Source organism: Lygodium microphyllum, chromosome 22 (genome assembly GCF_053477565.2).
Source record: "Lygodium microphyllum isolate KBCC chromosome 22, Lygodium_microphyllum_v1.1.10, whole genome shotgun sequence".
In the NCBI taxonomy this organism is placed as follows: domain Eukaryota; kingdom Viridiplantae; phylum Streptophyta; class Polypodiopsida; order Schizaeales; family Lygodiaceae; genus Lygodium; species Lygodium microphyllum.
Window position 1 is genome coordinate 89731331 of NC_141156.1, and position 10850 is coordinate 89742180.

Sequence of the window (10850 nt, forward strand, 5' to 3'; positions counted from 1 at the left end):
GGTAAACTCCACCCTTAGATTTGTAGTGGTGGACACGCAGCATTACGACAACGTGTGTATATGTGTATGTGTCACTACAACAAAAAGGCTCCATAGACACAATTGTAGACGTAATATTTGAATTGTGAAAAAAAATGTTGGGCGCATTTATTAACGCGTCTATTTTCGCGTCTACAAAATCGCGTCTAAAAGCGCGCTTATGATCAGAGTTACACGCACACTTAAACGCGCATATAGAGGCGCGTATAAACGCGCTACATAAATATATAATCATATTTATAAAAAAGTGGACATATTCATATTGTGAGTCTATACACGCGTGTATCTACACGTCTAAAACCGCATTTACTCTGAAAGTTTTTGACGAGAATAGACGCGCATTTATCCTGTAATTTAGATGCGCTGATAGACACACAAAACAGAGTTATTAAAAAAAAAAACCAAAGAGCATGTGGCTCATGCTCTCTGGTTTTTTTTCCCCCATCAACATCAAATTATATGCTTAGGAAAAACAGAGAAAGATTATTTCAAAGATTGGATACTGAAAACAAAACAATGTATGTAGCATACGAAATTTCATATATATAGATGAAACGTTTTTACATTATGAGTTCTAGTGCTTGTGACGTCATGGTCGCAAGCACTAGTTGAAAGTAATACATATCAAAAATAAAAATTACAAGCCAAGGGGAGACATGCATGCATGGGGCTCCTCTATATCTCCTCAGAAGAGGCATCATCATCGCTACCACCACCGCTGCCGTTGCCGCCACCGCTACTACTAGTCCCCCTTCGCTATCCTCAACTGCATTAGGGTTCGCCTACATAAAGGATTAAGGTATATAAATATCATTACAAACAATAAATTAGAGTTATCTATACTTTTCATGTAAAAAAATAAAACATACCTCTTCTGGTGGTGGAATCCTCATGGCGCGATTATATTGCTCCTCCGTGATGAGTCTCTCCTCGTAGAAATGCTGCCAAGTGGACGTCCGGTTATGACCTCGATAGTAGCCTACCTCTCTAGGAGTAGGCATCCTACCAACGATATGATACTACAAAACAATTTGAACATACAACGTATTAAAACACACTACATAATGAAGTGAAACAAATTACAAAATTTAATTTAAAAAAAGAAATCAAATAATACTTACAAACTCGACCTCCCATGACTCCCTGCTACCCGATCCATAATGCAACGATCCCATGGTTGCCATCTGGATACGTCGCGCCTCTGCATGCTAGCGACTTGTCATTTTCTCCGCTGCTCTCTTCTTGGCCTCTTTCCACTCCTTGCGGTGGCAATTGGGTGGTTGGCCATATCCAGGGCACCCCTGCTCTTGTCTCCGCAATGACTCCTTGGCGCGTGTTATAAGGTGAGACCTCTTGTTATGAAGCGCGTCTCTCACCTTTGACCATCCCCAATCATCTGAGAATCGTGAATTCTCGGGATTAGGGTACCTTTTATGTACTGCCCGCAGCACCTCTTGCCACAAACCATTTTTTTTGTGCTTGAAGGGAATCATGCAATCTTTGTATGTGGCATGCACGACACTCCTCAAGTAGGCTATCACTTCTCTCCCCCCAAACTCATGCAAGATACCACCAACATCAGTGATAGAGTAGTACATTTGTGGAGACTCACCTCTCTCATTTTTCGGTGAGGGTGATCGAGAGCCACCACCTAGGCAACCCCCACAAAGCTCTCGAACTCCTCGTCCTCCTGCACCACTCTCCCTCCCCCCTCAACGTGCACTACCCTCTACCTCACTCGATACACGTGCTTCTGCAGATACACGTATTTCGACCGATCCATGTACCTCAGCTGATCCCTGTGTAGGCAAAGATGTGATAGGTATCCCAGACATCACACTGAAAACCTCCTCTGCAGTGGGAGGGCGACCAAGATAATTGGTCATCTTCCCCATGAATTGCTCCTTGTTGAATGGGGTGCTGGAGGATCTAGGATTCCACATCTACACAAGAAAAATCATATTACCCTGTGCAGATAAAACATATTACATGCAGCTTCTATACCTGCGCCTCTGTGCACGTCTATACCTGTGTCTCTGTGAGCATCTGTCACCGCGTCTCTGTGGGCGTCTGTCAGCACGTCTATAGCTGCATCTACACTGTCATCTGGACGCGCTGACAGACGCGCACAGTCGCACCATTTCTTCTCAAACTTGCTTAAAAAACAAAGCGAAAAAACCTCCATAGATAACAAGATCCAACATGTGAAGAGAGAGAAGAGAGAGATAAATAAATAGAGAAAGCAAACAAGATTGAGAGAGAGAAGAAGAACTCACCTTCTTTGCTTGTTCCAACGGGTGGCGGCTAGGTTGTGAGCTCCTTGTCCTCCTTCTCCCTTCCCTTGGTAAGTTACTTGAATCTTGTTCTCTTCCTTGCTGTTTGGATCTTGTTATTCACTCTTTGGCTCTTCTTTCCTCCTATCCTCTTTTTACTCTTATTTCCTTGCCTCATTGTCTTCATGAAGTGATAGAGAGACACAAGTAGTGATAGCTCGAACTGCAGAAAATGCATAAAAAACACAGGAAAGCACAGGTTTGAAAAGAAAGCCACAACTTTTTTTAAATTTTTCTATACTTGCGTGGCGCGTCTGTAAGCGTGTGTAATTGCGCGTGTATATGCGCAAATAATTCATGTTACACGCGCTTACAAACGCGCATGAACAATTTAAGGAATCAATGCATGCATTTAGGGAATCAATTGACCTATGTGGTGACATATACAACAAAGCTTGAGGATAAGAGATAACACATTGACAAGTCAATTGGCACATATGTAGTGACTTACTAGACCATCCCACTTACAATTGCATGCAAGTATCAATAGGTGGATAAAGCAGAAATGGTTTTTAGCTAGAGAGAGATAATGCAATGAAGGTGTACACGAAAGAGATAGAGAAATGCATATTATCCATCAATCAATCAAAGATATGTACATGAAGTGACTTGATATAGTAATTAAAGTATCGTCATTTTTAGGATGCTCCATTGACTTCTGCAAGTTCCTATAACCTTGAAGTAGAATATAGCCAACCATGGAAGGAAAACTTGGTCTTATCAAATTAACCAAGTTAATTTACTTATACATTTCATAGATAAGAGATTTGTAGTTGGCTTGTTGGTATTAGTCACCAACAAGTGGATACACTGGCTAAAGATGATGAAAAGAGGACGTGTGCACATTGGTTACATGTGGTCCACCTTATCTAAAATTATATGTGAGCTATAAGTGCACCTTGACATGATTGGAATAGCTTGCATATGCACAAGCCAACTGATTTACATCAATCTACTCATGCTATGAATTGGCATGCATGGCTAGGTTAAGTGCACAACATTAAATGAGACATGTGAGTGTATTGATCAGTTCTATATATATATATATATTGAACTGATCAATACACTCACATGTCTCATTTAATGTTGTGCACTTAACCTAGCCATGCATGCCAATTCATAGCATGAGTGAATTGATGTAAATCAGTTGGCTTGTGCATATGCAAGGCTACTGCAATCATGTCAAGGTGCACTTATAGCTCACATATAATTTTAGATAAGGTGGACCACATGTAACCAATGTGGGCACATTAGTCTTTTCATCATCTTTAGCCAGTGTATCCACTTGTTGGTGACTAATACCAACAAGCCAACTACAAATACTTGTGTGAAATGTATAAGTAAATTAACTTGGTTAATTTGTAGTAGGACCGAGTTTTATAGAGACTTTATGAGAAATGAAAAATATGTGCGTTTATTTTCGCATCTATAAGCGCGTTTATCAGCGCGGATATATAGACGCGTTTTTTGTACTAGCGTAAATAGACGCGCTGATACATGCGCTTATAAACGCGCCCGCTTTTTCGCCTGTACAGTGCGCGTCTATAGAGCCTTTCTCTTGTAGTGTGTGCATGTGCATATGTACGCACATGTATGGGGATGTGTGGGTGTTTATGTGCCAATGCCAAGATGTGTATGCAAGGTTAGAGTGTGCAAGTGTATCTATACATAGTTCGATGTGTATCTGTGCATGTGCATGGACAATGGTGTGCAAGGGTACTAATGCACATGTAAGGGTGTGCAAGTGTGTAGTGTGCGCATATGTATGTGTACTTGTGCATAGTCATAGTGCAAGTACAGAAGAGTTGCGAGCACATGCACATGTCTATGTGCAAACGTCTTATGCTGACAGATCAGACTCAAAAAATTGTTTAAATATTCATGTATCCCCCACTTCCTTCAATTAATTAGTCCACCACCTCCCTAGACTCTCCTCTCTCTCTCTCTCCCACCACTAGCAAGATTACAGAGAGCTAAGTTGGTCGTGCTCCCCACTTTGTCTCTCATCAATGCAACTCTTCCCCTAGTTTGTTCATGTCTAACCATCATATCCCATTGAATACCAAGGGATTTGACATCCAATAAATTATAAATTAAGTACCTTGATCAGTAGTGGCTGAAGTTATTTGAGTGGCGTTCTCCGGTGACAGTCCACGCTCCTCGCAAAGCAGCTCTCCTTTCCCCGGACCCTTATTCTTGAAGTCCTTCTTGCTGAAATACTCCTTCTTGTAAGATGTGTTAGTCCGCCGTGGATGGCGTCATTGATGGAGATGGAGGGGATAGACGGGGGATATGGGAGATGTGGAGGAGAATGGGGTGGGGAAGGTGAAGCCAAGGGAGGTACAAAAGCAACATGCCGGGAGGGCCGCGCGCGGGGGGGGGTTGGTTTAGTGAGGAGGCAGATGGAGGCGATGGCCGTTTGCGATGGATGAGATAGAAGTAGAGAAGATGGCAGAGGAAATGGAGCCAAGGGAGGTGGAGGCGGATGGTGACGGCATAATGGGCGGCCACAGGCACATGCGCAGAAAGGTTGCAACCCGAGGGGGGTTGTGACGCCTGTAACCGGAGGCAAAGCTGTGCTTGGACATGACCCTATGTAGTGGCGACGACGGGGTGTGATACCGAGGAGGTGTAGGAGAGGTCGGGGAGGTGCCTATGACAGCCAAGAGATTGCAATGGGACGGCAAGGGGCATGCCCGTTATGGTGGCGGCAGGAGTACGTAAGCGCGTAACAATGGGTGATAGAGCGTATGCCCAGGATGACAGTGGTAGGGATATGATGCCGAGGAGGGTGACGATAGCGTAAGCTACGGCAGGCGGAATGGATGGGGAGGTGGAGGAGAATAGTAATGGATGTGATGGCGGCCGCTGGCGCAAGCAGGCCTGAGGAGGTAGAGGTAAGGTTGGGGAGGCGGAGGTAAGGTCGGGGAGGTTGAGGAGGGTAGTGCTAGGTGTGACGGCGACGGCTGCCACTGGCGGAGCAGATGGAGACAACGGGGGAGAAGACGGAGATACACGCCAGACGAAGGTGCAGAGCCTATGGCAGGGATGGTTGATGGGGCATAAGCCCAGTGCGAGGGCGGGCAGTGGACTTGAGAAAGGTGACGATGACGTGGCGTAAGCCTTGTAGATGGCGATGGAGCACATAAGCCTGAGGATGTGGCGATAGCCATGTTGCAATCATGTGGACTTGAAGCTCCCAATAGGGGGCTATGAACCCTCGCTTCCCTATTCGTGAAGGCTAAGCTTTTGGCTATTTGTTTTCCTTTTGTTTTTTCTTTAAAAAGAAATAAAAACAAATATTCTTTCTACTAAGGCTAAGCTCGCGAAGAAAAAAGAAAAACCAATCTTCTTTTTAACCCCAATAAGTAATTTACCAACGCTAATATTACTTAACTAATCTCCCTTTTCTTTTAAACAATATAAAAAATACAAATAACTAAAACATGAAGGAAAAAAAAAAGTGATTTAAAGAAAGTATAAACAACACCTCCCCCTCTACAAAAGAAAATGACTATCCAATTAACACAAAACCCCTCTCTCTTTTTAATTCAAAATAAAAAATAATATAATAAATAAATAATAAGAATAGCAAGATAGTTCTAGGGTTTTTTAGCCCATGTTACTTCTTAATCTAGCCTAAGACCCAAACTAAAGTGCCTAGTCACACAAAAGAACACTGATCAAATCACAAAAGGTGTTTCGGAGTTGTCAACCCTTATCTCTCCTATTATGCTGCACAAGACATGCAACCGACCTCGTGTTCAATATGTCCTTAGTCTCGATAATGGAACCAAAATGTTGTGTGTCACATGCTCAATGATAGGATGTTAGACACCCTCTTATTAATTCAAGAGGTTTGAACACGCAACATGGTTAGCTCTCACGTAGCCTCTTACACATCACAAGAACCCCAAACCCATTCAAGTGAGCTTCTTTGGCCCTCCTTGAAGAATAAAGGTAGCTCTTGGGAAGCTCCACAACCCATATATGAATATACTCTCCCTTTTCACCCTCTATGGCCTTCACATACAAGGTAGGAGCATGAGGATAGGCATGCAAGCATACTCAAGAGAAGAGGTGAAGGCTTCACCCTTGGTCCCTCACTCTCACACACTCCCTCTCTCAAGCTCTCTCTCTCTTTCTCCTTCTTTCTCAATGGAAAGCAAGAAAATAAGAACAAGAAATTTATACAACTTTCTAGGGTTAGGGTTTCCCCATCCTCCTTGGGTATCTAGTGCACTTTTTGGGCCAAATACTAGTATTTCCTCTATGCATAAACTCAATTCCATGTTTTGCTAAGTGCTACTAGAATTAATTATAATTTGCATGGGAGGGAGCTCGACCCTCATTTATAATAATTGATTTTTTTTTCGAGGCCTAACAATTTCCAAAAAAATTGTGGCTTTCGTATTATTCTTTCTCTTCATGTTTTTTTTCGATCTGTTAATACATTTGATTATGCACAACATATCCAAATTATACTCTACACCTAAGTATGATCTCTATCAAGTTTGGTAGCCAACCAACACTACAAGATATAGGCCTTATATCGATGTTAAAAGCGACAAAAATGTAAATAGCAAAATTTGAAAAAGCGTCGTTATTGGTGACGCCATAGAACAGCCGGTATTAGCGTCAGTATCAGCATCACGACGCCAATACCCTACAAATCATAACACTGATACATGAAATAAATACATGATTGCATAATGGAAGCGACTGGTACAATCATGATAAGATATTACTACTACATAGAAAATGTCTACACAGATCAGGCGACCAAAAAATAAAGGTGTGTGAGTTCCAGGGATCCAAGGGCGAGCTACATATCCTCACCATCCGAAAGCTCGTCCCGCCGCAAAGGAGCATCGAACGGACTCTGCAAAAAAAGAAACAACAACATATCAATCCACCATACAATAATGCATTTGAATTTAACATGGTAACTACAGACAAGAAAGATGAGTGACTTACAGGGCTGCCGCGTCTATACAATCGGTCGATCAATGCAGTGAGACCATGCCTCTCTGCATATCGAGTCTCAAGGCCGATCGGATCGCAATTTGTAATGGAGTGCTGCAAAGAAAACAAAATACTAACTGTTAGAAACATGATTGTCAATACAAATGATATTGCAAAAAAATAAGCAAGCAAAACAAAAGAAAAACTTACAAAGTCCTCCAAATAGAGTCTAGATATGTCGTGTGACCACCACTCCCAAGATGATGGACCACTCCGGTCTCTAGTCGTGCTCTCGTCGCCGTGCGCTACTAACTCCAATGTCTTGGAGAATCTGTAGCCTCCTCCCTCAGTCGGCGCCAATCATCTGCGTCTAGCCACTCAGGCTTTGCAGCCCCACTCTTGAGTGCCTTGCATGGATCCGATCGTCTGTGTGACATATATGTACGCATGCAGTCCATCATCCAGCTCATAGAAAATCTATTTGCTGAGGCTGGAACCGGAAACTCCTCATACAAGGATGCTACTATATTGTCCTTGCTTCCCTCCGGTATGTTTTTCCAATGATTTAAGACGTTGTGCCAAAAAACTTGTTGGTACAACTCTCTCATGCGAGCCATCACCCTCCTCCCCTCATCATGCATGATGATGGCTCCTGACCTATCATCAACAAGATAGGCATATCCCTCTGGGGTATGCCTAAGATGGGTCCTCTCCCACCTATGTCCACGCTCCTGGGCATATCCAGAAGACCCCTGCGCATCCGATGTACCGATCAAGGTAATATCTATTGGAGTGGCACCCATAGGGGTGCTGATTCAACTCATAAAAGTTACCCTAAGAAGTCTTGTATTAAATACAGCCTTCAACATCATCCATTGCCCAAATAGTCCCATTGTGATAGGGCTACCTTGGCTAGAATTACATAACCCTAACATCAATTGGAGATAATAAAGGAATAATTCTTGACCAATATACATTGGGGCAAAGGTGTTCATACATCAAGCAAAGAAGAATCCATCCTTTTTTATTTATGCAATTCCAATGGAGAAGCCAAAGAACAAAAGCCTTATGCAAAGTTAATGTATGTATTTGAAAGGAAGAATATCAATATGCTACTAGAACACTGACCTTATGATTATGCAATTATATTCACAAGAAGGAGCTCAACCTCCTTTCGGCCCCCTCTATAAGTTATCCCAAGGTGAATTAGCATAGCTTAGGAAATATATTGATGAGAATCTTGCCAAGGGATTCATACATCATTCAAAATCTATGGTGGGTGCTCCAATTCTATTTATTAAGAAAATAGATAGATCCCTCCATGTGTGTGTGGATTATAGAGGGCTCGATAAGATTACTATCAAGAATAGCTATCCTCTTTCCTTAATTCTAGGACTCCTTGAATGACTTGGGAAAGCCAAGGTCTTCACCAATATAGATCTTCATGGCACTTACAATCTTGTTAGGATAAAAGAAGGTGATGAATGGAAGAGGGCTTTTCGCACAAGGTATAGGCATCTTGAATATGTTGTCATGCCATTTGGCCTCATAAATGCACTAGCAAATTTCCAACATATAATGAATTATATCTTTCGAGAATACTTAGATGACTTTATTGTGATCTATTTGGATGATATCTTGATCTTTTCCAAGAATCAAGAGGAGCATGAACATCATGTCAAAATAGTCTTAAATAAATTGCAAGAAGTAGGCTTGTATGCAAAGCTGAAAAAGTGTTCTTTCCATCAAATTGAAGTTGAGTTTTTGGGTTACGCCATTTGCGAGAAGGGAATTTCTATGGACCCTAAGAAGGTACAAATTGTTCTAGAATGGGAGACTCCTTCATTTATGCAAGATGTTCAATGTTTTTTGAGACTTGTAAAATTTTATCGAATCTTTATCAAGGATTACTATGATATTGTTGCCCCTCTAACCAATCTAATTGGAAAGGTTAAGTTTGTATGGGATGAAAAGGCTAAATAAGCTTTTCAAAGATTAAAGCAAGCCTTCATCTCAACACCCATTCTCATCCATGCATGTCCATTGAAGCCCTATATCATGGAGACAAATGCCTCATATTTTACACTTGGAGCTATTCTATCCTAGATCGGTGATGACAATCAAGTTCATCTAGTAGCTTTCCACTCAAGAAATTTCTTTACTATAGAAATCAACTATGAAATTCATGATGAAGAATTTCTAGCCATAATGTACTCCTTAGAGACTTGGCGACATCTACTTAAATGCATCCATCATAAGATCACTTTCTATATGGATCACAAGAATTTGGAATATTTTATGACTTCTCATATCTTGAATTGTCACCAAGCAAGATGGAGTGGTTTCCTATCCATATTCAGTGGGGCATTTTGGGGTTAATAAGACAATCGATCAGGATTCAAGGGATTTTTTATGGTCACAAATGTGGAAACTAGTCAAGGATTTTGTGCATTCTTATGACACATGCAATCAATCTAAAGTCCCTCATCATCGACCTCATGGAATTCTTTGATCATTACCTATCCCAAGTAAGCCCTCCAATCATAATTGTGAAGATCACCAAGAATATGTAGACAAAATCATGGATTCAAGAATTTCAAGAGGCAAATTACAATATATTGTCCATTCGAAGGGCTATGATGCAAGTAAACAAATATGCAAATTATCTTCACATCTTCAAATACCTCCTATTAAGGTTTGTGTATTTCATATTCAATACCCAACCAAGCCAAGGCCTATTTAAAAGCACACCACCACCCCTTATGGAACTCAATGCTAGTAGGGGGCAATGCGATGAACACTCAAGCAAGGACAACCCTTGGTTCATATGCAAGGTTCCATGAAGTTTCTAGAGGATATTCTAGAAGATGCTTGCATCATCGCTTATGCCATTGTTGATGTTAGCATGCCATGTGTCAGCATGCATGCCATGCCATGTGGCATACTCTTGTAATGACGTGTGCCCCTCTTAACCTCCCTAGGCAATAGTATAAATATGGGTCATGGGCTACAAGCCCTTTAGTCATGCCAACACCAATTGTGAGGCTCTTGCGACATAATTCCTCTTCCAATTCTTGTCTTATTCTAGTCTTGTCTTGTAATCAAGTCATGCTCTTGTGAGCATTCTCTTGCAATCAAGTTATCTTGCAATCATGCTCTAGTTCAATTTCTCTTTCAAGTTTTTCTCTTGTAAGTTGTGAGAGAAATCTCCTCGCTCTCAAAGAGCACTTGCCATGTTCATAACACTTATATATGTCATAAGGTCAATATGTAAATGTGTATATATGTATACGTATGTACATGTGTATGTGTATTTGTGTGTATATAACTTGGTTCTTTATATGTGTGAGTGAGTACTTAATGTGAGGGAGAGGTAGGAGGACATTTAAGATTAATATTTTTGTAGATAAGAGAAGTTATTATTTTTTCCTATTATAGATACATTCATTTCATTGAGACAACTTTGTAGGGGTTTAAACCAACCTTGAGGAAGGTAGAAATCTTACTCCAGAA

General features: G+C 41.4%; 1 protein-coding gene across 1 annotated transcript; it reads right to left on the bottom strand.

Moving 5' to 3' along the window:
• Positions 1–393: 393 nt before the first annotated feature.
• LOC148017403 (uncharacterized) lies at positions 394–1789 on the bottom strand. Its single transcript, XM_087662746.1, has 4 exons — positions 1161–1789; positions 909–1058; positions 681–821; positions 394–402 (listed from the first exon to the last, which is right to left on the bottom strand). Exons 1-4 carry the CDS (start codon positions 1221–1223, stop codon positions 394–396), a joined length of 363 nt encoding a protein of 120 aa, XP_087518872.1. The 5' UTR covers positions 1224–1789.
• Positions 1790–10850: the final 9061 nt, after the last annotated feature.

Bases quoted from the DNA above. Each gene is read 5' to 3' on its own strand.
- LOC148017403 (XM_087662746.1), bottom strand. From the start codon at position 1,223: ATGGCAACCATGGGATCGTTGCATTATGGATCGGGTAGCAGGGAGTCA. The intron at 1,059-1,160 runs GTAAGTATTATT...ATTGTTTTGTAG, and splicing joins AGTCATGGGAGGTCGAGTTT to TATCATATCGTTGGTAGGAT. The intron at 822-908 runs GTATGTTTTATT...TCCTTTATGTAG, and splicing joins GGATTCCACCACCAGAAGAG to GCGAACCCTAATGCAGTTGA.